This window comes from Erinaceus europaeus, chromosome 9, assembly GCF_950295315.1.
Source record: "Erinaceus europaeus chromosome 9, mEriEur2.1, whole genome shotgun sequence".
Taxonomy (NCBI): Eukaryota; Metazoa; Chordata; class Mammalia; order Eulipotyphla; family Erinaceidae; genus Erinaceus; species Erinaceus europaeus.
In genome coordinates this window covers 30,366,246-30,393,750 of record NC_080170.1, presented here as the reverse complement: position 1 = coordinate 30,393,750, position 27,505 = coordinate 30,366,246, and the positions used below count along the sequence as shown (strand labels likewise).

Genomic DNA, 27,505 nt, shown 5'->3' with positions numbered 1-27,505 from the left:
AGATGTTACCTTGCAGCGGCTGGGTGATGGTACACCTGGTCAAGTGCACAGTACAGTGTGCAAGGACCTGGGTTCAAGTCCTTAGGTCCCACCTGTAGGCAGAAGCTTCATGAGCCATGAAGCTCTTCCCTTTCTATCTCCCACTCTGCTGTCAATTTCTCTGTCTCTATCTAAAATGAATAAATAAACAGTTGTTTTTTTAAGAGAGCGATATTACCTTGCATCCCTTTCATATAGTGTTTTAGGCAAGATGTCTCTGTCCACATACACTGTGTTGGGGTAATACCACACTGTAAATCGAGTATCTTGAAGTCCACAAAGGATATTGCATGTATCACTCCACGCCAAAGTATGCACCATTGTTCCTTAATTTAAAGATGTGAAAATACTATTAGCTCTACTATATAGCAATTAAAAACAAATATTTAAAACCAGCCAATATAAAAGAACTCATGGGGGGGGCAGGCAGTGGAGCACCTGGTTAAGCCCAAACATTACAGTGAACAGGGACCCAAGTTCAAGCCCCTGGTCACCACCTGCATGGAAAAGCTTCACAAATGCTGTAGCAGGGCTGCAGGTGTCTCTCTGTCTCTGCCCCCTCTCCCTCTCCCCTCTCAATTTATGTCTCTATCCAATAATAAATAAATAAATAAATAATATTTAAATAGTAAATAATCTTTAAAAAAAAGAGCCTATGTAATTTCTGCTAAGTATGGCACTGTTTTCTGATAACATAATGGTGCCACCACATGCAAAAATTCACCTTAGGATTTACAGAAATATTTTGATATTTGACCTAGAACCATTTTATGATTAATCTGCAAGTTTTTCTTTTAATGCCAGTTTAGTTATAGCAGCTAAAGACTTGCTTTAGAAAAACAAAGGAGATTATAAGGGGGTGAGGGAGGGTCCTATTGACTTTGGTGGAGAGATATTGGTAGTTTGGTGGTGAACATAGTGTGGTAGAACACATATGAAGAGATACAAAACTGTATCTATCAAACATACAGAGGCTGAGCAGTAGTGCAGCCAGTTAAGCGCACAAGGTACAAAGCACGAGGACCAGCCCAAGCATCACAGAGCCCCTGGCTCCCCAACTGCGGGGGCGGGGGGATCACTGCACAAGCGGTGAAGCAGGTTTGCAGGTGTCTTTCTCTCCAGTCCTCTCTCGATTTCTCTGTCTTATCCAACAACAACAATAGCAATAACAGCAGTAGTAATAATAACAACAATAAACAAGGGCAACAAAAGGGGGAAAAATGGCCTCCAGGAGCAGTGGATTCGTAGTGCAGGCACCAAGCCCTAGCACTGGAGGGGAAAAGAAAAAAACCACACACAGGCTCAGGTGTCTGCAGGTGTCTGTCTTTCTCTCCCCCTCTTTGTCTTGCCCTCCTCTCTCCATTTCTCTCTGTCCTATCCAACAACGATGACATCAATAACAACAATAACTACAACAACAGTAAAATAAATAAATAAAGCATTGGACTCTCAGGCATGAGGTCCAGAGTTCAATCCTGATAGCACTTGTACCACAGTGGTGTCTGGTTCTTTCTCTCTCTTCACCTTTCTTTCTCATTAATAAATAAAATCTTAAAACGAACGAACAAAATACACCTGCTGGTAAAATGGAGTCAAGTAGCTAAAAATAGTGACAACAAAAGATGAATAAACTCATCCATCAAATAGTTATTTAATGAGAAAGAATAGATATAGGGGCTGAGTAGTGGTGCACCTGGTTGAGGGCACATATTACAGTGCACAAGGACACAGGTTCAAGCCCCCAGTTCGCACCTGTAGGGGGAATGCTTTGCAAGTGGTAAAGTGGTGTTTCAGGTGTCTGTCTGTCTCTTCCTCACTCTCACCCCCTTCCCTCTCAATTTCTGGCTGTCTCTAGCCAATAAATAAATACAAAAAATATTTTTTAAAAAGAATAGATATAAGAAATTAAATTTTTTAATTGAACTAATTGTATTATGTATTGAACTTATTTTACCAAGTTTGATAATTTGTTCTTCCTTCCCAAATCGTTTTACTGAGGTGATATAGAGATCTCTGTTTTTATCAATGAAAGCAATTTTTCTATCATTGGTAAGTCCTTTTTGATCCAGAGCAATTTCTGAAATTTCATTCTATAATTGAAAAAAAATTGGATTAGGTTTGGTATTTAGTATCAGATCATTTAAATTACTCAGTTATAAGAACATTATTGGGACTGGGTGGTGGTACACTTAGTTGAGCACACACAACCAGGCACAAAGACCCATGCTGAAACTTCTAGTCCCAGCATGCAAAGAGGTAGCTTTCCAAGCAGTGAAGAAATGTTGCAGGTGACCGGTGAGTGCAGACACATGTGGCTTGTGGACAGGGAGGAGCCTAAAGAGAGATTGAGCAGCTGGTAACATTCCAGCAGTTTACCAGTTGAGGCACCACCTCCAGTCTGCTTTACCAACAAAAAGACTGCTGAAGGGAGGAGAGGACTCCCCTAAGACTCAACAAATGCAAATGTGAGTCTCCATTGCTACTGCCCTCAGAGGCTGGAGCAGCAGGGGGAAGGCCCTGTGCTGACATCTGGGAACAGAGAACTGACCAGCAAACTCAGGAGAAGAGCTACACCTCGATGGCCTAGCAGTGGGGCTGTATAGTGGAAGCCTTCCCATATTGTTCTCCTGATAAGAACATAGTGAAATAATTGCCTCAGAACCTACAGACTATAAAACAGCACTTGTTTAGAAACTCACAGGGCCCAGCAGTGCTGCCTGGCTTGGCAGAGAAGCAGAATTGAGTCTGGAGCTTTGGATCCTTGGGGTGTGAGGGTCACTTTGCATAACCACCGGACTATCTCTGCCACACCCTGCTTTATCTCTTGGTCAGAAGTCAGTGATTAAGCTAAGAAGCCTACTTATAGTTTAAAAGCCCTCAGACTCCCATAGCCTACAGGGAAGAAAAACAAAAGAGGCTTTTAAAAGCCTCTGTGCTCCAATGCAGGGATTGAAATAATAGTGAAACAACTGTTAATTTCCACAACTGTGAACTCTTTTAAGGATCTTACTTAGACACAAGGCAATCCAGGCAAGAGTGATCAGTAATTTGAAAAGTACTAAGAGAGGGACCTCATAACTTACTATATAGAATGGTTAAACCAACAAGAAGAAATATTGGAGAAATGAACCAGGACAAGAGTCCAGCTAAAATCCTTCCAAAGGCTGAACCAAAATAGTGAGGTCCACATCCAAATGCTTGTTAAGGAAATAGTCACAAGAGTGAGTAAAGAGTTTGAAAGAATTGTCATCAGAAATGCAGAAACAACAAATGAGACTCTGGAAGAAAATACTGATTATCTCAAGGTTACTAGAGAGCTGAAAGCTGAAATAGCTGAGCTAAGAACACATTAGCTGAACAAGCTAAAACAGTATCAGAACAGGGTAACAAAATAGATGAACTATAGAAAACAGTACAGGGGAGAAAGAATAGAATAAATGAGGCTGAAGACAGAATTAACAAGACTGAGGACAAATTAGAGACAACTAAAAAGAAGTAAGAGATTTCAAAAAGAGATTAAGAGATACTGAAAACAACAACAGAGACCTACGGGATGACTTCAAAAGAAATAATATATGCATTACTGGCTTACCAGAGGAAGAGAGGGAGGGGAAGAAAGCATTCTCCAGGACATAATAGCTGAGAACTTCTCTAGTCTAGACAACATCAAAGACATAAAGATTCAAGAAGCCCAGAGGGTCCCAAACAGAATTAACCCAGACTTAAAGACACCAAGACATATCATATCTAAAATGGAAAGGAATAAGGATAAAGAAAGGATCCTGAAGGCTACAAGAGAAAAACAAAGAGTCACCTACAGAGGAAAACCCCTAAGATTAGCAGCAGACTTCTCCACACAAATACTACAGGCCAGAAGAGAATGGCAAAATATCTATTGAGTGCTCAATGAGAAAGGCTTTCAACCAAGACTACTGTATCCTGTTAGGCTGTCGTTCAGACTAGATGGAGGCATAAAAACCTTCTCAGACAAGCAACAGTTGAAAGAATCAACTATCACCAAGCCTACCCTGAAAGAAGTTCTAAAAGGTCTCCTATAAACAGTCAGGCCACCATAAATAGGCCATATATCAGAACACTCTAAAAATCTACAAGAATGGCATTAAAATAACTTCAATCTTTGATATCAATAAATGTCAGTGGCCTGAATTCACCTATGAAAAGGCACAGAGTAGGAAGATGGATGAGAAAACACAACCCAACAATATGCTGTCTACAGGAAACCCACCTAACTCAACAAGACAAACACAGACTCAAAGTGAAAGGATGAAAAACTAAGAAATGTTGCAGGTATCTTTGTTTCTTTCTCCCCTTCTTTCTCTATGTCTCTATCAGGGAAAGAATAATGATCACCAAGAACAGTGATGTCATTATAGAAGCACCAAACCCCAGTAATAACCCTGGTGGCAAAACAAAACAAAGCAAAACATTGGTAATTTAAAAATCAATTAGACATCACTCTCCTATTTACTTATTTTTGTCATTATCAAGGCTTAACCACTCCGGGCAATTTTTTTTTATAGAGATATGGAGATAAAGAGAAAGGGGGAAGGACACCACAACAATGCAGGGGGAAGTAGGCTCAAACCTGAGTCACACAAACAGCAAAGCAGGTGCACTCTCCAAGTGAGCTATTTTGCCAGTATTCTCCTACTTATGATAAGATGTCCCTATTTAACAAGGACAACAAAATGGAAAAAAAATAGCCTCCAGGAACAGTGGATTTGTAGTGTAGGCACCTAGCCCCAGCAATAACCCTGGAGGCAAAAAAAAAAATGTCCCTGTTAAATAATTTTAAATTGGAATACTAATAGTTCAAACACTGCACTAACACAACTCTTTCTTCTTTACAAGGAAAAAATGTCCTTTAAAATACTGTAATGTGGTGTGTGATGTGAAGCTGTTGGCTGAGAAATATCTCCATCTGTACTGTTCTCCCTTTAGTAGACATGGTGACAGGGTGAGGCTTATTCTGATGAAATAGTTTCTCATAGCATAATTTATTCTATGTAGATTGCCTATATTTTAAAGATTTGTGGCAGTATGTGAAAATGCCCTCTGCTTTTAGAGCCTCAACCTGTGTAGGGATTCTTTCACATTCATGTCCTGTGAAACAAAGCAGGCTTCTGCCATGTGTTATTGTATTTTGCAGATGAGGAATCTGATGGCTTCCACTGTCAGTGAGTTTGTTCAGAAAAAGCTAGTAACAAGAACATTTAGAATTTACAACCCAGACTCCTGGTTGGCATGAACAGTGTTTATCCATAGTAACAGGGTTATTCTGGCAAACTGCATTATTCTATTATCCTGAAAAGTAAAATAAATTGTATAATTTGGAAATGGTTCAGTATGGAGTCATTTCAATTCAACGTAAGAGGAACTTATTTAACCCAACTATGTCTGTATATTTGCTAGAAGCTGTGAATTCAACAAGAATCATGATCACAACACCAAGTTATTGTATCTAAGCATACTACCAGAACACCTTTAAAAAACAAAGACAGGACACACACATGCTCTATCCAAGCTGATGATAAGCCATATGCCAATTCATAATACATCTTAAAAACATTGTTCCTGGGGACTAAACAGCGGTGCACGTGGCTGACCGCACATGTTACCAAGTGCAAGTCCCTGGTCCCCACCTGCAAGGGGGAAAGTTTATGAGTAGTAAAGTAGGGCTGCAGGTGTCTTTCTTTCTCTCCCTCTCCGTCTCCCCCTTTCCTCTTAATTTTCTTTCTCTGTCTTATCAAGTATTAAGAAAAAGGAAAATAGAAAACTAATTTCCATAAAAAATTAATATATATATATGTATGTTTTTTTTATGTTTTTTTTTTAACTAGGGAATTGCTCAGCTCTGGTTTATGGTATTGAAGATTGAACCTGGGACTTTTAAATCTTAGGCATAACCACTATGCTATCTTCCCCCACCCCCTTTGATTAATTTTTAAAATTTTTTTATTTTACTTATTTATTCCCTTTTGTTGCCCTTGTTGTTTTACTGTTGTAGTTATCATTGTTGTTGTTATTGATGTCGTCATTGTTGGATAGGACAGAGAGAAATGGAGAGAGATGGGGAAGACAGAGAGTGGGAGAGAAAGATAGACACCTGCAGACCTTCTTCACCGCTTATGAAGCAACTCCCCTGAAGGTAGGGAGCTGGGGGCTTGAACCAGGATCCTTACTCTGGTTCTTGCATTTTGTGCCACCTACCTTAACCCACTGCACTATCACCCGACTCTCTCACTAATTTTTTAAAGATTGATTTCACATGAGATTGCGAGAGAGCCAGTGAACAGAACACCACTCTAGCACATCAGGTGCTGGGATAAACTGGGACTTCAGGAGAGCAAGTCCAGCACTCTACCAGCTGAGTTTTTTCTCGACCTCCTAGTTTCTGTTAAATTTTAAAGGAAATTAGAAAATCAGTGGCAGTTTACATTAAAACAGCTAGTATCCATTACCTTGTGAGAAAGAAGCTTCCCATCACCTAGAGGCTTTCCAGTTGATGCCTCAAAAAGGAAGATTACTTGAAAAGAAGTAAAAAAAAAATCAGTTAAGTATTACAGTACACTTTATTGGTAAAATTGAATGGAATAAGCATAATCCTCATGAAATCCCTTCATGAGAAAGTATTTAACTCTTTGGAAGACAACATGGAAGAGCAGTGACTTCATATTCCTACTTAATAATAAAGTCGTATTTGTTATGAAAATAGTGAAACTAAATATTTTTTCTTAAAGCATGCATTCCCTAATTGAGTTGCTATTAATGGTATGGCCCTATTCTTCATAGTATTAACAACAGCAAGCCTATATCTGGATATAATTTGCAATTTTGAAAATTCTGATTTAGACCAATATAACACCACAGACATTCATAGTTCACAAATGCCAAGAATATGCTATATGTAGTCAAGTTACTACTCTGTCATAACAAATAATTTGGTCTTTATTCTGATTTATTGGCAGAAAGCTTCAATATACCCCAGAAATTTCCAAGTGTTAAGAGTGTCTTTGTTATGGTGATAGGGGTGCTGGGGGCCCCTAGAAAGTTCCACAGTAAAGGACAGTCACCACAAAGACCACAAAGTCTGTGATTAGAGGGTTAAGAATTTCAGTGCCCTGACCTCTGAGAATGGTAGGGCTGGAAACCGAGTTCAATTCTAAGGTCAATGATTTAGTTAGCCGTGCCTACATATCAAAACCCCACAAAAATGCTGGTCCTGACTTGTGGGAGGCTAGTGATGTATTTCAATGTTAGTATGTTATAGAAACTGTAGGAAAGAACAGCTAAGAAGTTGGTTGCTGAAAACTGTTCTGCATAACTGCTCCCCACTTTCCCACCCAAACACTGGTTTCAAGTAATACTACACAAATATGTGTCTGTACAAGAATGATAGAGAGAAGGAAGTGACAAGCAGTAGATCTACTATTTAATCAATAATTTACGGATGTTCAAATCCATTAAGTGAGTATTTATGGAGCTTCTCTACTATGTATAGAACTGTGCATGTAGCAACGAATCCCTCCAGAAGGCTGGGGAGATAAAAAGGTTATGCAAAAGTCTTTCAAGCCTGAAGCTTTGAGTTCCCAGGTTCAACCCCAACATCACCAAAAGTCAGAGCTGAGCAGGCCCGTATCTCCCCACCCCTCCACCCCTTGCACTGCTCCCCAAGTCCTCTCTCTATTTCTCTCATTAAAAATAAACAAAGGTTGGTATATTGCATCAAAGTAAAAGACTCTGGAGTGGGGGAGGAAGGGTTCAGGTTCTGGAAGACAGGAGGACTTAGTAGGGTTTCAGTTGTTATGTGGAAAACTGAGAAATTTTACACATGTACAAACTATTGTATTTTATTTTACTGTTGACTGTACACCATTAATTCTCCAATAAAGAAATTAAAAATAAAGGTGGGGAGAATAGCATAATGGTTATGCAAAAACACTTTCATGCTAAAAATTTAAATAATAATTTTAAAAATTAAAAATAGAAAATGTTTTTAAAATTTTTATTAGTGATTTAGCAATGATTAACAAGATTGAAAGATAACAGGGGTACAATTCCATACAGTTCCCACCACAAGAGTTCTGTGTCCCAGCCCCTCCATTGGGAGCTTCCCTATTCTTAATTTTTTTCTTTTTTTTATATTTATTTATTTTCCCTTTTGTTGCTCTTGTTGTTTAACATTGTTGTGGTTATTGATGTCATTGTTGTTGGAGAGGACAGAGAGAAATGGAGAGAGGAGGGGAAGACAGAGAGGAGGAAAGAAAGACACCTGCAGACCTACTTCACCGCCTGTGAAGCAACTCCCCTGCAGGTGGGGAGCCGGGGCTGGAACCCTGATCCTCAAACCGGTCCTTGCACTTTGCGCCACGTGCGCTTTAACCCGCTGCGCCACCGCCAGACTCCCTCCCTATTCTTTATCCCTCTGGGAGTAGAAAATAGTTTTAAAAATCCCTCCAGAAAAGGGTTTTCAGATGAGCACTGATTCCACTGATTTCACATGTGAGTGTGGCCCCTGAAAGAAGTTGTAAGGTTAAAGATTCGAAGTGCTTCAATTGTGTTTTCACTTGCTCTGTTTAGCAAACTATGAATCCATGAATAATCGTGTGTTTAAAAAGGGACATAAGGGGGCCAGGTGATGGCACACACATTACAGTGTACAAGGACACGGGGTTAAGCCCCTGGTCCCTACCTGCAGGGGGAAAGCTTCTTGAGTGGTGAAACAGGGCTACAGGTGTCTCTCTCTATCTCTGTCTCTCCCCTGCTCTTAATTCTTCTGTCTCTATCCAATAATAAACAAATAAAAAGATTTTTAAAGGGGGGGATATAAGGGTGTACTGGGAATTAGCTATGAAGAAGAGCACACAAGGTGGGGGTAGATAGCATAATGGTTATGCCAAGAGACCGTCATGCCTGAAGATCCAAAGTCCCAGGTTCAATCCCTAACACTACCATTAACCAGAGCTGAGCAGTGCTCTGATAAAAAATATATATAATAATTAATTAATTTAAAGAAAAGTAGAGCATACACCTTTTCATGCACGAAGCCCAGGGTTTAATCCCTGGGAGAATTCTGGATCTGTCCAGAATTTCATAAGGATGAAAACAGGTGGAGAGAGGTCCATGGATGGTAGTACCACGCTGTGGTTTATCTAACCTTTTCTTTGAGTTCTCTCTGTCTGTCTGTCTGTCTTCTCTAAAACTATACAATAAAAATTGGACTGCTCAGCAACATTGCACATTCTCAAGGTCCTTAGTTCATACCCAGCATATTAAAGAGGAAGAACATAAGGAAAATACTTTCTCTCTCATTTTGTGTCAGTGCTATAATAACTTTGCTTCAGTCTTTTTTATTTTCTTTTTACAGCAAAACCAATTACATTATTATCTTGTTCAATAATCAAAATTTATATAAGTAAAACAGTAAAGTACCTTATATAAAAGGCATATGAGTATAATTTGTTGGTATATAAGTTCATATTTTTGAAAATGTCTATAATTCTAATTCTAGTACGCTATAAATTATCAAAGGATTAGAGGTAAAGAAAGTGTGTTTTAGGTATGATAAACTATAGAAAATTGAGAATAAGGTATATTCATTTGGAAACATGTACTATATTAAAGCTTCTATCTAAAATATTCCGTCTTAAGAAAAGCATAGACAACTCAGTGATCACTGAGATTTTCAAACTTAAGATGCTTACTGAAGAGAAAATTCTATATTTTCAGTTATTAGCAATTACTGGTCCATGTTAAAAACTATTAATATAAATACTGACTTTGGGGGAGGAGGCTGGGAGGCAGCACAACGGGTTAAGTGTACATGTTACCATGCATAAGGACAAGGGTTTGAGCCCCAGCCCCCTCCACACCTGCAAGGGGAAGCTTCATGGAGGGTGAAGCAAGTACTGCAGGTATCTCTCTCTCTCTCCCCTCTAAACTTCTCTCTGTTACATCACATAAAGAAGCCAGAAATGATTAGGTTCATTGTAAAGTAACCTAACCCTAGTGATAACCCTGATGACAAATAAGTAAGTAAATAAATAAATACAAAAAATAATGATTTTTTTTTTTTTTTTTTACCAGAGCACTGATCAACTCTGGTTTATGGTGCTGCAGGGGATTGAACCTGGGACTTTGGAGCCTCAGGCTTGACAAAAATAATTATTTTTTTAAATGTCATTATTTTTTTCAAAAGGGAAAGAGAAAGAGACCAGGGCCAGGCGGTGGCACACCTGATTGACAGCACATGCTACAATGCACAAGGACCAAGGCTCAAGCCCCTGGTCCCCACATGCAGGGAGAAAGCTTCACAAGCAGTGAAACAGTGCTGCAGGTGTCTTTCTCCCATGCTCTATCTCCCCCCTCTCAATTTCTCTCTGTCTCTATTCAATAAGTTAAATAAATAAATAAATAAATAAATAAATAAATAAATAAATAGAGAGAGATCAAAAGTATGTCCTATTGGATTGAACCCAGAGTCTCTCACATGCAAAGACTTACTCTAGTCCTTATCTCCCCAGTCATTAAAAACAGATGACCTCTCTAAGAGAAGGAGACTGAGGCATGAAGAGATAGTTCCAATAAGGAAAACTGCATTTCTCTACAGGAGCCAGAATTCCTACCTTCTGCTCCCCATAAACAACCTTGATCCATACTCCCAGTCAGGGAGAAGTGATAGGATGAAGGTAAGAGGGCTCTGAACTCCAGCTCCATCAGCAGCCAGAGAGAGAGAAGGAAAAGGAGAGGGACATATGGAGGTAGCTACAATGTCATGAGTGGTTAGAGGGGAAGAGAGGATTGAATCAGAAAAAGAAGGGACAAGTATGTATAAATATGGACAGAGAGTTATAAAGATGGTCGGACCATGTCTACAACTTTAAGGGAACTATGGTGGATTGCAGTGGGGAGAGTGAATATTCAGAACTCTGGTGGTGGGAATGGTGTGGATTTAAATCCTGTCAACATGTAATTCTGTAATATAAACATAAAAAATTTAAAAAAAAAGAAAACTGCATTTCCTACCAGTCAAGAGATGACACTATCTGAAAATACTAGAAATGAAAAAGTGGGACAGTTTCTTAGTTTCTGAATTAGATCTTCTATGGCATGAACCAACAAAAATTAATAGGTCTGAACTTTCTTTTTAACATGTCACAGTAATGTACAATATTTAGTAATACATTTTTGTTTTTACCAGAGCACTGATCAGTATGATAAATTTAGTTTTTAATTAGTATACATTTAGACAAATTTAAAAGCTCATAACTCTTTCAATTAAAGTCAATAAACAAATGATTAAAGTTAATTTATAAAAACTTTACAGTATTGAAGTTTGTGAATTTTAAACTTTTGACATGGAAAATTATGAAAATATGCTTACTCTTTTCATCAGTTTTGTCTTTTATTGCTATGGTATCATTACTAAGAGACACAGTCTGTGCATTCAGAATATCTGTTCTCATCCCAGGAAATTTTGGAGAAGAAATAAAGCGTCCCTCATAAGAATATAAGTAGATTCCACCACCATCTACAAGAAGAAAATGTCTGAAAAATAAAGAAAATATATTCTCAAATAGGACTTTACTATATTTTTCTTTAAAGACTAGTTTATCTTTTAGAAATATCTAATTCTTATAACTAAAGACAGGGGAAATAGCATAATGGTTATGCAAAAGACTTTTATGCCTGCACCTCTGAGGTCCCAGATTTAATCCTGTATACCACCATAAGACAGAGCTGAGCAGTGCTTTGGCAAAAATAAATAAATACATTTTGATTGAAAAATATCTTTTGGAGTTATTGTGTAGAATTTAAAACTCTTACTGCTGGGATTATATACAACTCTTAATACATTTGCAATACCACACAGGCAAACAGCAAAATTATAATATGCACTTTAGGCAGAAACCCACTGCTTATTTTATGAATGTGGAATCAGTTTTAAGGCACTGAAGATTGAGTGACAAGACAAAGATCCTACATCAGACACAAAGATTTGTATCCTACTGACTCTCAAATTAAAGTCGAACAAAGGAATTTAACAAGCTCGAAGACACAATCAAGACAATGCCTCCTGTGAGTTGAAAAATAAATTGTATTGTTGTTTTCTTTAAAATTGTATTGAAAAGCACATGGGAAGCTTTTCCAAGGGAAAAAAAATCATTTCTCTAGTCACTATCATATAGTTTATAAGTACCCATCACAAATTTTATGCATCACTCAATAGCAAAAAAATAATACGGTGATCATCAGTAAATGTATCCATACCTAAAAACACATTGTTTAATGTCAGGAATTCAGGTTCATCTGTTCATAGCTCTAAGATACAGAAGTTCTATATAGTTCTAATTTCTCATTCTATATAAATATTTTCCCCCTTTATCATTTCATGAACATTTAAAAACAATTTAAACAACACGAGAAAGCAAAAGATTTCTTATGGTCCAACTCTCACAAAGTTAACTATGGCAAACAAGATATGGAACTTAGTTAACTCATTCCTGATGGACATTTAATTTATCTCAAAATATCTACTCTTTGAAAGAGTGTATAGGGGTCTGGGTGGTGGTGCATATGTTACAATGTGCAAGGACCTGGGTTCAAGGCCCCCACCTGCCAGAGGAAAGCTTCAGAAATGGTGAAGCAGTGCTGCAGGTAATTTCTAGCTGTTTCTATCCAATAAATAAGTAAAGATAGTAAGTATATATTTCTTAAAAGAGTGTTTATAATGGGTATATATATCCCTATATGTCTACATTCCCTACTTCCCTTTTAAAAATGTTTCTGGTATTTTATTTATTTAATTTATTGGATAGAGAGCCAGAAATCGAGAGGGAAGGGGGTGACAGAGAGGGAAAGAGGCAGAGACATCTATAACACTGCTTCATTACCACAACAGCTTTCCTCCTTCAGGGAATCAAACCCTGGTCCTTGTGCATTGTAACGCTCAACAGGTGCACCACCACCTTGCCCCCACTCCCTATTTCCTTAATGCAGGTTTTAAAATGCCAACTACTGGATCAAAGGACATACACCTGCAACACTGCTTCACCACTTGTGAAACTTTCCGCCTGCAGGTGGGGGTTGGGGGCTTGAACCTTGGTCCTTGCACATTGTAACATGTGTCTGCCTATTTCTTCAATGTTAAGTACTATATATATATATAGTTCAAAGGCTAGAGAAATATTTCACCAAGCAAGTGCCTTGCTATGTGGGAAGCCGAAGTTTGAGTTCCAGAACAACATGGGAGATGCTATAGAAATGGATGACATTCTGTTCTCTTGAATGAATGAATGAAAAAATAGCCCAGAGCAGGGAAATCATGCATGTGTGGGGTCCTGCCTTTTCAAAAATGGAAAAACAAACCCTTATGTTTAATGTCTTGATATAACTGATTAAGAACTATTTCCTGATTCAAAAATTGTTGATTATTCACACTTGCTATAGGAACAAATATGAAAACCAATGATAGTATGTAATGAATTTCATTATTCACTAGTAATGTATATAGTTTATTTAATTGAAGGTTTTTGACTCATGCACATTAGTGTATAAAAAGAACATTTGTTAATGTTGATCAAATGACATACCATTTTTCTTTTTCTATACTAACAGCATTTTCTCTTCTAAACAAGACACTTCAGCTTTTAGTTTCCTCATAAGTAAACACAATGTTTCAAGGGGCAAACATTTTTAAATGAAAATAAACAATAGGTAGAAAGTGAAATATTCAGTAATTACCTAAAGATTTACGCCTGGTGAACAAATAATGCCTCTGAGGCATTAAAATGTCTCTGAGAGCACATTTAGTACACATAGTTACAAATAATGTATAATACATTTATTTGGAGTTGCTAGAGTAAAAAAAAACTGACATCTCTTTAAATGGAAAAGATAACTGTTTGCTTTGAAAACATGATATCACTAAATAGACCACATATTTCAACTTTATTATAGAGACAATACAAAATGTGACACTATTTTCTTGATCACTCCAGGTCATCAATATGATGACCATACTCTCCTGTAGCTTTTTCACAGATGCAAATCTGTCATTACATCAGAATATTTTTGCTCTGCAACTACATAAACAATTTTGTGCTTCTTGTTTTCTTTATGCTCTTTTCTGGCCAGTCACTTTTCTTCCTATCATTGTGTCAGCACCATTCCTCTTCTTTTTACTTATAAAAGCTTCTGAGCTAGAACACTTGACAATAACATTGGTAAGAGCTGCCTAGGCAATGAGTAAAGGGAGAAGTAAAGCAATTTATTATAGTGCAAAGGTTTTATGGGTGCTTATTTTAGGTAACTGTTGACTATATTTTCATACTTAACCCAGGTATTATTGGATTGGAGTTTCTAAGTCTAACTTCTGATTCAATGGAGTTTCACTGTACTTGAAAGATTGAGTTTCCATGGAAAAGTGTAAGTTCTTGAGTAATAGCTGTTCTACTTTACTCCAATTAATTGGCCTGGAAATTCTTGGTCCCTTATACACAAAAGTCTTGATAGAGATGCTATTTTTCAGATTTTAGGTCACAGTCTAATAGTAGCTTCTAAAATGAACATTTTCAACCAGTATTTAAAAAAAGTAGAAAGGAACAAGCAGTAGTGACTATAAAGTCAAAACTATTCCAAGTAATGTGCTTATTTTCCTGCTATTACTCTTAATATTTTCTCTTATGATTTTCTACTCATTCTCATAATTTAAATTAAATACCTTCTAACTTTCTCAATTAAATTCCTACTATAGTAAGTCTGATAGAAACAACCCATGTAAATTCCTTAATAACTTTTTAAGGGAGTAACAAAACTAGGAAACTAATAGGTCTCAGAAACTATTAATCTGAAATCTTATTCTCTTTATGAAAAAAACAGTAGCAACAAACTGATTCCAAATGACTAACATACCACTGACTAATATGCTGTAAAGAGCATTTTTCTACAATTTGAGGTATTATCATCCGATTTCACATTAGTAGTTAGGCAAGGCAAACAAGTTACCTTTCTGCTTGCAGAATTAAACTAACAGTTCCTTCTTTGAGATCAAAAATTAGTGGTGTATTCCAGTTCTTTGTACTAAAAGAAAAATAAGATAGATATTTATTAGCATTTTAAGTACTAAGTATTCTTCAATAAGCAAAAAGTACTTTTTAAAAATAAAGTATGGTCTGGGAGGTGGTGCGATGGATAAAGTGTTGGGCTCTCAAGCATGAGGTCCTGAGTTTGATCCTTGGCAGCACATATAAAAAACCAGAGTGATGTCTGGTTCTTTTTCTCTCTCCTCCTATCTTTCTCACTAATAAATAAATAAAATCTTTCTTTAAAATAATATCTTCAGTTTCACAGTAATTTTTTTGTTGTCACCTAGTGTTTCTCATCTAAAAAAATAGTAGTAACAAGGCATAGGAAAAGAAGGAAGGAGGAGACGGAAGGGGGGAAGGAAGGAAGGACAGAAGGAAGGATGGAAATAAAGAAGGAAGGAAGGAAGGAAGGAAGGAAGGAAGGGAGGAAGGAAAGGAGAGAAGAAAAATAATGGATTTTGGGTAGATAGGCCAGGATGAGAAATCTGGTTTTATCACCTGTCTGCCATATGATCTTAATAAGCATAACCTCCAGTTTTATTATTTGTAATGTAGAAATAATGGTGACTTACATAAAGTATCTACCTAACACTACCAGATATATAGCAAATGCTGAACAAATAGAAACTATAACGAACAGAATATTTTCTTTTTTTCTTTAAACTCATAAAAAGAATCATGCAGGGGAGTTGGGCTGTAGCGCAGCGGGTGGCGCAAAGTACAAGGACCGGCATAAGGATCCCGGTTCGAACCCCGGCTCCCCACCTGCAGGGGAGTCACTTCACAGGCGGTGAAGCAGGTCTGCAGGTGTCTATCTTTCTCTCCTCCTCTCTGTCTTCCCCTCCTCTCTCCATTTCTTTCTGTCCTATCCAACAACCACGACAACAACAATAATAACTACAACAATAAAACAACAAGGGCAACAAAAGGTGTTGGTATCTTCTAATTCTGCTTTTAAAAACCCCTTCTGTTTCATTTGGTTTAAATCCCCCCTGCTTAACACTATTCTATTTACATAACCACTTCATTCTATTTACATAACCTCTGTTAACAAGCACCACCTTCCCTCCAGGGCATTGGTGGTTTAGTGGTAGAATTCTCACCTGCTCCACCCCCTCTCCTTGTCACACCCTGATCCTCTCCTTGTCACACTCTGATTTTCACCAGTCACTTTTCTCTCCACCCTCTCTATGTCACATCCTGTTTCCACCCTACTTGGCAAGTATATATAAAGACAGCATTGTGAGTTTTAGGGTACTTTAGTTTAGTTTAGCTTAGCTCGTCTTAGATTGTGCTGTGTCCTGCATGAATAAAGAGATACTGCCTACAGCTCAACCATGAGTCCCTGGTCGTCTGTTACCCACCCATGAAGCCAGCGCGGCGAAAACAACATAACCCGGCGAAAACAACAAAAAGGGAATTAAAAAAAAAAAAAAGAATCATGCAAACATTCACTAAATGTAAGATCTGCTCACATTCTGTAATTCCTCATCCATAGCTTAAGTGTTATACTATTGTATCTTGTCTTTCTCTAAATTCTTATCAAATTATTTTTTTTAAGAAACAGAAGCAGTTATCAATTAGGAATACCAAAGGAGACCACCTGGGATCGTAACAAGACAGGACTAGAACAACTTCAGGAAGCCAACAAATCACCAGTGAGTGCAAACACGTGTGGCAGGTGGACAGAGAGGAGCCTAGGGAGAGATTAAGTGGCTGGTAACAGTGTGGCATTTTATCAGTTGAGACACCACCTCCAGTCTGTTCCACCAACAAGGGGACGGCTGAAGGGAGGAGAGGACTCCCCTAAGACTCACCAAATACAACTGAGAGTCTCCATTGCTACTGCCCTCAGAATCTGAAGCAGCGGCAGGGAGGCCGTGGGCTGACACCAGGGTACAGAGAACTAAGCAGGAAACAGATCTATACCTCAGTGGCGTATCAGTGGGGCTGTGAAAGTCTCTTTGCATAACCACTGGATTACCTCTGCCCCACACACATCTCTTGGTCGGGAGTCAGTGATTAAGCTAAGAAGCCTACTTATAGTTTAAAAGCCCTCAGGCTCCCATAGCCTACAGGGAAGAAAAAAGCACAAAAGAGGCTTTTAAGCCACTGAGCTCCAAATCAGGGATTAAAATACTATTGAAACAACTGTTAACTTCTACAACTGTGAACCCTTTAATTACCTTAGACACAAGTCAATCCAGGCAAGAGTGATCAGTAATTTGAAAAGTACTAAGAGAGGGACCTCATAACATACTATATAGAATGGTTAAACCAACAAGAAGAAATATTGGAGAAATGAACCAGGACAAGAGTCCAGCTAAAAGCCCCCCAAAGGGTGAAGCACAAAATAATGAGGTCAACATCCAAACACTAGCTAAGGAAATAATCACAGGAGTAAAGAGTTTGAAAAAAATGTCATAAAAAATATAGAAACAACAAATGAGACTCTAGAAGAAAACACTAATTATCTCAAGGTTATTAGAGAGCTGAAAGCTGAAATAGCTGAGCTAAAAACAGAAGCAGTGAGTATGGGATATGAGGTCTGGTCCCCAGAATTGCATATGCCAGAATGATGCTCTAGTTCTCTCTCTCTCTTCCCCTATCTTTCTTTCTTTTTTTTAACTTCTTTTTAATTATTTTTTAAAATATTTTTTAAAAATTTATGTTTATTTTCCCTCTTGTTGCCCTTGTTTTTTATTATTTTTATTGTAGTTATTATTGTTGTTGTTATTGATGCATTGTTAGATAGGACAGAGAGAAATGGAAAGAGATGGGGGAGACAGAGAGGGGGAGATAAGGATAGACACCTGCAGACCTGCTTCACCGTCTGTGAAGCGACTCCCCAGCAGGTGGGGAGCCGGGGGCTTGAACTGGGATCCTTAAGCCAGTCCTTGTGCTTCGTGCCATGTGTGCTTAATGTACTGTGCTACTGCCTGATTCCCTCTAATTATCTCTATGTATTTATTGGATAGAACCAGTCATAAGTCGAGAGGAAGGGGGAGACAGAGAGGGAAAGAGACAAAGAGACACCTGCAGCACTACTTCACCACTTGCAAAGCTTTCCCCTTGCAGGTGAAGATCAGGGGCTCAAACCCAGGTCCTTGAGCATTGCAACATGTGTGCTCAACCAGGTGTGCCACCCCCACCCCCACCTTGCTAATTAGTGAATTGTTTTAAAATCTCTTTAAAATATTTCATCTGAGGTAGCAAGAAAAAGTTCTACATGAGAGAAAAGTCAAAGCACCACTCCAGTATAAGAGGAGACTATAGGGATGCACATTTTGCACTTTACCAGTTGAGCTATATCCCCAGCCACAACCTCTTCTCTATCATGTACAAAAACTAAACACACACACACAAAAAAGTAAAATTGAGCTGCTAGTTTTCTTTCTCCTTTCTCTTTTCTTCTCCAAATCTGACTGTTATTCCAATTAATAGCAGATTTACAAATTGTGGATGAGAATGTTTTCATGTAAACTGTAGCAACTGTTAATTAGTTATGTTCTTAGTGAACTTTAAGATATTTTATTCATTATAAATGTTTATTAAGTACCTACTATTTACTGGGCATTGAGAATACACTAATGAATAAAATAAGGTATCCTTAGTTTTATGTTCAATGATTAGGTTATAGCCACAAAACATTTATGAATCAAATACAAATATATATATATATATATCCTCAATTATTCAGTCTTGAAAGTGTCATAGTGGTTACTTGAGTTTGTTGGATAGTGGAGAAGTCCCATAGTAAGTGGTATGCCAAAGCCAGCTTTGACTAATTGTTAAATCTTTAGGAACTCTGAAAGTCAATTATCAAATAGTTATTAAGTTTTATACGTAGTGAAACTGAAGGAAATTATTTTCAAAACAAAGCTTCTCACCTCCAGATTATTTTATTATACTATGGCTATCTATGCCCTTGAGGTCATTTACACTTATTGCATCCACATGGTGCCAATACAACCCAATGACTTGCTACTGTACATCTCTCCTCAAATATGCTTTTAGTGATATTCTATAGCAACCTTGAAATCAGATATGGTAGAAGTATTTACATCACAGAAACCAGCTAACATGGAAATTTTTAAAAAATTGCTTGATTCTGAAAGTTAGTTGGTCAACATTTGTCAACACGTTTAAAAAATTTTGTTTTATCTATTGATTTTTCCCCTTTTGTTGCCCTTGTTGTTGTCAACACATTTTTTAACCTCTTAAAAGCATTAACTGTGGGGAGTCGGTGGTAGCACTACAGATTAATCACAGGGGGCGTAAATGGCAAGGACAGGCATAAGGATCCCGGTTCAAGCCCCTGGCTTCCCACCTGCAGGGGAGTTGCTTCACAAGTGGTAAAGCAGGTCTGGAGGTGTCTATGTTTCTCTCCCCCTCTCTGTCTTCCCCTCCTCTCTCCATTTCTGTCCTATCCAACAACAACAACAATAATGATTAAAACAATAAAACAACAAGGGCAACAAAAGGGGATAAATAAACATTAAAAAAATTAACTGTGGGGTAGGAGTAAATAATGGTTATGCAAAGAGACTGTAACACATGAGGCTTCCAAAGTCTCAGGTTCCTCAACACCACCATAAGCCAGAGCTGAGCAGTGTTCTCGTAAAAAACAAGCAAACAAAAAAAATTAGCTATGTTTTTAAGGTTTTAGGTGAACTCTTGGGTAAACTGAGTCACATTACTTTCTAATAAAATGTATACTGAATGTACTTTTACCAATTCTGGACAACTCTGAATATCAATATGGATATCCACAATTATTCTGGCCTATGATACTAAGCTTAAATGCATCCTTGCTATTTTTTTGGCTGTTGTCAGACTCTAAGTAGGATCAGGGGTAGTTCAAGTTGCTAGAGGTACCAACTTGCATGCCTGAGGCCCTGAAAGCCACAGGTTCAATTGTCAACATCACCCTATGCCAGAGCTGAATAGTGTGCCCTCATAGAAAATAAGTATTTTTTTTGAAAATAAATATTTTTATTATATTTTTAAATTTTACTTATTTATGAGAGAGAAAGAGAGAGAAGAACACCAGAATATCACTCTGGTAGATGCACTGCTGGAGATCAAACTTGGAACCTCATGTCTGAAAGTCAATGTCTTATCCATTGTACTGCTTCCTGGGCCACAGAAGAAAATCTTTACAAAGTAAAAAAGACCTGTGAGTAAAGTAAGAATAAAGACTCTTGGAGAAGGTATTTTGTATTATAATATGTATTATTAACCTTTGATATATAAACTTTATCAGCTCAATTTATACTGCTTACTGTTCATTTTTTAATTATTTTTTTGTTGGGAGTAAATTTGAGTTAGATGAGGTTAACAGAAAGTTAAGTTTAAATGAAATCATATTGATGTGAAAACTTGAAAATAAATTCATTGTCAGACAGAACTCTTGATTTCTAAGAAGTGAAAGATGCTTACGAGAACACATAACATTGAAGAGACGTTGAAACCACTAAGTGTGCATAGTTCAAAGATGCCTTAATGACTCTATCACGAAATTCCAATAGATCCACTGCATCATTAAGAACATTACGAACCTAAATAAGGAAAGATGAGCCAACAAACAATATTAAAATACTTCAATTTTAGACAGGCTAGCAAGATTTTGTAGCAAAAAAAATGTGTTTTTTCTTACCTAATGCACCCATTAATCTATTCAGTTCAGGGTAGCTTCAGAACTTACCTCTCAGTACTAGTATTACCTAATATTGCCATGGGACCACAGTATTTAAATGCCACAGGCTAGCATGTGCTCAAAAAAATTCTATTTTCAGTCCCCAAAACTCATTTAAGTCTGAAAGTAGCCACAAGCATAGCAATTACTACATTTTTTTCCATTGATTATTTCATTTAATTTTTACAATCACTCTAACTCTTTTCTTTACAAAAGATAAAGTAACTAAGAGGGCAAGGATAGATAGCATAATGGTTATGCGAACAGACTCTCATGCCTGAGGCTCTGAAATCCCAGGTTCAATTTCCCCCACCTCCACCACCATAAATCTAAGCTAAGTAGTGCTCTGGTAAAATAAATAAATAAATAAAAATACAGTGACTAAGAATCAAATAATCATGATTACCTGCAACTGTGAAAAGTAACAGCTGTATTCGTGCTCAAGTGAGATGGCAATGAAGAGAAAGAAGTGAGCAGAGGCCAAGTACATGCCAGTCCCCTCCCCTGTGTCTCCCTTCTAAGTATCTTTTCCACACAAAGTCATCAGCTAGCCCTGATGAAAGCATTATCTGCAGAAATCCATCATGCAAGCAAAGAGCCAAATAAGGAACTAGCTCTCTCCAGGTTACTTAGTCACAGGGAAGCTGACACTCAGGGGGGCAGGTGGGCAAGGACATCTACCGCCAGGTAGGAAATGCCAAGTCAAGATCTAGATTTAACATTATGACTCAACATGAGCTCTGTGTTCTGGGTGAAAGAAACACTAACCAGCCTAACTCTAAACCAGGCAAACAAAAGGCTGTGTTCTTTCAGCCCCTCTGCAACACAGGGCTCCATCTTATAACAAAAGTAAATGGGCTGCTAAAATGCCCAGTCCTCAGAAAGGGAATCCTCCCAAGAGGGAGAGCATTCCAGAAAGGCAAACTAGCATTGCCAAATTAACAAAGCAACTAACTATTATTAAGAGCTCTCAATATACTATTTATTGGCTGCTATATTTTAGCCTAGTAATCACTGTGAGTTGTTTTCCCTTCTCCTCTTTTCTCTTTCTTTCTTTCTTTCTTTCTTTCTTTCTTTTTCTTCCTTCCTTTCTTTTTTAAAAATTATTTTTATGGGAGTCAGGCGGTAGCTCAGCGGGTTAAGCACAGGTGGCGCAAAGCACAAGGACTGACTTAAGGATCCTGGTTTGAGACCCCAGCTCCCCACCTACAGTGGAGTCACTTCACAGGTGGTGAAGCAGTTCTGCAGGTGTCCTTCTCTCCCTCTCTCTGTCTTCCCCTCCTTTCTCCATTTCTCTCTGTCCTATCCAATAGCAACGACATCAGTAACAACATCAATAATAACTACAACAATAAAACAACAAGGGCAACAAAAGGGAATAAATATTTAAAAAATATTTTAATTTATGTATTATTGGATAGAGACAGAGAAATTGGAAGGGGAAGATAGAGGAGGAAAGAGACAGAGAGACACCTGCACTTTGTCTCACCTCTTATGTCTCACTATAGGTAGACACCAGGGGCTTGAACCTGGGTCCTTGTATACTGTGGTGTGTGCACTTAATCAGGTGCACCACTGCCTAGCCCCTTCTCTTTTCCAAACTGTTTTCCAGGAAGCTGTCCTGTGTTCCTTTTGTCACTATAAACTGAGATTGAGGGTTGGGGGGAAAAGAATAATGAAAATACATATTTATTTATAATTATCCAGAGCAGAGATTTGGAACAGGGTGGATCTAAGTTATCTTCTTTTAGGGAGGAGGTAAATTGTTTTCAGCCACATATGGAGTTAGATAAATAGATTATTTCAGAATTATGCACATATGAATAAGCTTATGAGGTAGCTCTCAATGATCTTCTGGTTTTCATAGCCTTATATAAATCTCTCCCAAGTATGTAGAAATTAGGTTTATAACTTAATTGGAGTAAACAGATATGGAAAAGGTAAGGAGATGTGAACTTCTGAGCTAAAGTTATAAAAAAAACTGTGGCTGCTCTCTTACTTAGTCTCACTCTCTTCACCCCTTCTCAGTTGCCTGCTCTGATAAAGCAAGCTTGCAGGTGTGAGATGTGCCACGGAGAGGCCACACACCTGGGAGCAGAGTGCTTCTAATCAACAGCCAACAGAAATGTAGACGATCTGCTCAAAGGACTGCTATGAGTCGACGGTGAGTTTAGAAGCAAATCTCCCAGTTAAGCCTTCAGGTGTGACTAGAACCCTGGTCAACATCTTGACCACAGCCCATGAGAGAGCTTGGAACAGAGACCCCAGCTAAACCATACCTATACGCCTGACCTACAGGAACAGAGACATGAGACTGGGGCAGTGACTCAGAGGTAAAGTGCATCATTTGCATACATAAGACGATAGAGCGGATCTCTCTCTCTAAGTGAAAATATATGTGTAGATTAAGCTAAATCTTGAGTGATTTATTCTGCAGTAGTAGATTACTAATGTAACATGCTTGCTAAATAGTCATAGGACAGGCTGAAGTGAGTGTATGTGTCCTCTTTATTTTAATCTACCCGGAATCAAATGATGTCTCACTTAATAAAATAGTTAATGGTATTGTTAAAAGATTTCTATTGTGTGGCAGGGGTATATAGCATAATGGTTATGCAAAGAGACTCTCATGCCAGAGGCTCCAATGTCCCAGGTTCAATCTCTGCACCACCATCAGCCAGAGCTGAACAGTGCTTTGGTTAAAAAAAAAAAAAAAAAAAAGATTTCTTATGTGACTAAGTTTTTTTTTTTTTTTCATTGTTGTAGTTATTATTGTTGATGTTGTCATTGTTGGATAGGACAGAGAGAAAGGGAAGACAGAGAGGGGGAGAGAGAGATAGACACCTGCAGACCTACTTCACCACTTTCAAAGCGACCCCCCTGCAGGTGGGGAACAGGGGCCTCAAACTGAGATCCTTACGCCGGTCCTTGCGCTTTGCGCTACCTGCGCTACCACCCGGCTCCTGTGACTAAGCTTTTATACAACTGATTTAAACTCAGTGAAGCTAATTCTATCTTCTGTATTGTGGGAGAATGTCCAGGAAAGATATCTCAGCATGCCAGACCTTCAGTGGCCACAGACTTGTATAAACCATGGCCTAATTATTCAGCATGGCCAGCAAAGACCTGCAACTCCTCCAATACAGATAGGTGTCAATGAAGCCAAAGCTCCGAGAGCCAAAGCACCTAGCCACTGCCAACTGATGCCTGCTATGAGTGAGAGGGTAAATAATTTGATGGCCGCTGTAGGGGGCCACTTAAGGGGACCTCTGTTGAGGTCCCCTTAAGAATGCTACATACTCCCAGAGGGTTAAAGAATAGGAAAGCTATCAGGGGAGGGGAAGGGATACAGAGTTCTGGTGGTGGGAATTGTGTGGAGTTGTACCCCTCTTACCCTATGGTTTTGGCAGTGTTTCCTTTTCATAAATAAATTAAAATTTTTTTTAAAATTAAAAAAAAAAAAGAATAGAAAATGGAACCATGCTGGGAGTATGGATCAACCTGTCAGTGCCCATGTTCAGCAGGGAAGCAATTACAGAAGCCAGACCTTCCACCCTCTGCATCCCACAATGACCTTGGGTCCATACTCCCAGAGGGGTAAAGAATAGAAAAGCTATCAGGGGAGGGGAGGGGATACAGAGTTCTGGTGGTGGGAATTGTGTGAAGTTGTACCCCTCTTATCCTATGGTTTAGTCAATGCTTCCTTTTTATAAATAAAAAATTAAATACAAAAAAAAGAATGCTACTTAGAATAGACCTTGAACGTTATTTCATAAAGGAGACTTCCTTTATAAGTGGCACCCCCCTTTGCAGATTCAAACCCTAGTATTTCCTCTTATCAAACTGTTGCTCTCCTATAAACTGCCTTAAAATTCTTTTGATTGGAAAAAAACTTTTGATTGGTTGTTGCTAACAAACTTCTAAGACAGCCGACCTAATGGATGGGGCCGTACTACTTACCGTCCATCTTCAGGAGAGTGTGTGACTCATGCTGGCCTCATAAGTTTAAGCTAGAGTCTTAAGTAATCTTTTACTGTTTCTCCATCAGAGGCTGTGGAGGAACTGATACGAAAAAGAGTCAGGTTGAATCAAACAACCATACCTGCATGGTCCTTCTTTTAGTTAATGTTATTTGAAAATTTTTCCATTCCCACCGCTGCTCCACCACATGTGCAAAAACAACATGGCCATTCCCACAGGCTCCTGCGATCTGAGTGCCATCAACCGACCATGCAATATTAAATATGCTGCCAGTGTTGGGCTTTTCTAAAGCATATGACCACTAGGGGGGGGGAGAAAAATATAATAAAAGCATTTGCAAAGAAGATTTAAATTGAGCACATATTAACATACTAAAATACATTTTAAAGATTTATTTATGTATGTATGAGCAAGGTAGGAAAAGAGAAAACCAGAGCATCAGTCTGACATGCATTCCTGGGAATCAAACTCAAAGACCTCACACTTGTGAATTCAATGCTTTATCCACTGTGCTACCTCCCAGGCCCCACTAAGAAAAAAATTTAAAGGATAGCTTTATTTTATAATTAAGAACTAATTTTTCTTAATAAAATTATAGTATACTGAGGGGGTCAGGTGGTGGTGCATCTTGTTAAGCACATATATTACAGTGCGCGCAAGGAAGGACCCAAGTTCAAGCTCCTGCTCCCCACCTGTACGGGAAAAGCTTCACCAATGGTGAAGCAGGGCTGCAGGTGTCTCTCTGTCACTTTCCCTCTCTATCTCACTTCCTTTCTCAATTTCTCTCCATCTCTAGCCAAAAATTAAATAAAAATATTTTTAATTATAATATACTGAAAGGAAGCTACAAATGCAGTTTTTAGAATGCACAGGATAATACTGATAGTGTAGTAAAAGTATACTAAATTATATAATGCAGAAATACACTTTTTTTTTATAGAGGAGGGGGGAGATAGAAAGGGAGGGAGAGAGAGATAAGGAGAGAGAGGGAGAGAGAGACCTGCAACACTGCTTCACCACTTATGAAGCTTTGGATCTGGTCCTTGCACATTATAATGTGTGTGCTCAGCCAGGTGCACCACCACCTGCCCCCCAAATGCATATTTCAATTGATGTTACTTTTAAGTAAAAATACTGAGTATCTAAACAAAGATTTGACAGAGATTAAAAAAAAAAAAAAAGATACTTACCACTGATTCTAAGGTTATCTATGCTCACTACATCTAAAGATTTCTGATTATTTTAACAAATGTTATTAGGGAAACAGGACAGACATGGGGGGAGAGGGAAAAAAATAAAGTAAAAAGAGAGAAAAATGAAGAAAGGAAGGAAAGAAGGAAGGAAGGAAGGGAGGGAGGAAGGGAGGGAGAGAGGAAGACAACTATCTCAAAGCTTAGACAAAAATCAATTCAAAAGAGGCTCAAGAATTTGATGTAAAACTGTCACTCATCCCAGAACCCAGATTTCTTGCTAAGTCTTTCTGAATTTGTTCCTTGAATCAGAGCACTCAAGTGTAGGCAACAGTATAGAAAAAAAGAATTTTCATACATTATTGGTTGGAATGTAAATGCTACAGCCTCTATAGAAAACAGGGTTACAGACTGAATTCACAAACTGCAGACTGTCTTAAATTGTGTGGACATGTATAACCAAGAGTGAAAAGTTACACACAGTAGTAAAATAATTACCACAGATAATGAATTATGCAATGATTTTAACTGAATAAAGAATGAGTGAACCAGAAGGAAGTCTTTTTTTTTAACTTTAAGAACTTATTTATAATTTATCAGAGAGACAGAGAGAAATTGATAGAGAGATTGAGAGAGAGAAACACATACACACACCTGCATGGCTCCACTGCTCATGAAGCTTTCCCCATTCAGATGGAAACCAGAACATGGGTCCTTGCACTTTGCAACACGTGTGCTCTAAAACATGTGTGCTCAACCTGGTGTGCCACTGTTGGCCCTCAGAAGGAAGTTGGTTTTTTTTTAAGTTTTTTTTATTCCCTTTTGTTGACCTTGTTTTGTTGTTGTAGTTATTATTGTTGTTGTTATTGATGTCGTTGTTGTTGGCTAGGACAGAGAGAAATGGGGGGGGAGACAGAGAGAGGGAGAGAAAGATAGACACCTTCAGACCTGCTTCACCATCTGTGAAGCAACTTCCCTGCAGGTGGGGAGCCGGGGGTTCGAACCGAGATCCTTACGCCGGTCCTTAAGCTTTTCACCACCTATGCTTAACCTGCTGCTCTACCGCCCAACTCCCAGAAGGAAGTTTTTTATTGTAAAGTCTAACTGAATATTCAAGAACACAGAAAGTGAGAATATCAACTATTCTCTCATATACAATAGCACCATCTGCTGATGAATAAAAGCAACATCAGCTCATTAAATATGGCCAAAGGAGCTCTGTGGGTGTGATTCCATTAAAGCATGTTTTCCATGCTTGGGACCTAAGGTTCAATTCCTGGCACCTCAAATGACTGGGAAGTGTTCTGGTGTCTGTCTCAAAAAAGTGAGCTAGTCTCTAAAAAATACTTCTTTCTAAAAAAAAAAAAAAAAAAAAAAAAATGTAGTCACAGTCCAGGAGGTACTGGGGATTGAATCTGCAACCTTAGGAAGCTTAGATATGCAAGTTAGTCTATCACAGGCTGTGCTAGCTCCCTGACCTATACATATAT

General features: G+C 38.3%; 1 protein-coding gene across 5 annotated transcripts in view; it reads right to left on the bottom strand.

Annotated features, from left to right (window-relative positions):
- IFT80 (intraflagellar transport 80) overlaps window positions 1–27,505 on the bottom strand; it is a 78,711-nt gene continuing 51,206 nt past the window's right edge. The window contains exons 9-16 of one of the 5 annotated variants that reach the window (XM_060197575.1): window positions 24,947–25,126; window positions 20,589–20,707; window positions 15,067–15,141; window positions 11,444–11,607; window positions 6,522–6,586; window positions 1,994–2,129; window positions 218–365; window positions 1–92 (exon numbers count right to left, since the gene is read on the bottom strand). In XM_060197575.1, the coding sequence (XP_060053558.1) occupies window positions 74–92; window positions 218–365; window positions 1,994–2,129; window positions 6,522–6,586; window positions 11,444–11,607; window positions 15,067–15,141; window positions 20,589–20,707; window positions 24,947–25,126 (906 nt within the window). In that variant the 3' untranslated portion in view covers window positions 1–73. The remainder of the gene's footprint in view (window positions 93–217; window positions 366–1,993; window positions 2,130–6,521; window positions 6,587–11,443; window positions 11,608–15,066; window positions 15,142–20,588; window positions 20,708–24,946; window positions 25,127–27,505) is intronic. The other 4 variants (XM_060197578.1, XM_060197576.1, XM_060197574.1 and 1 more) reach the window with 4 other exon arrangements.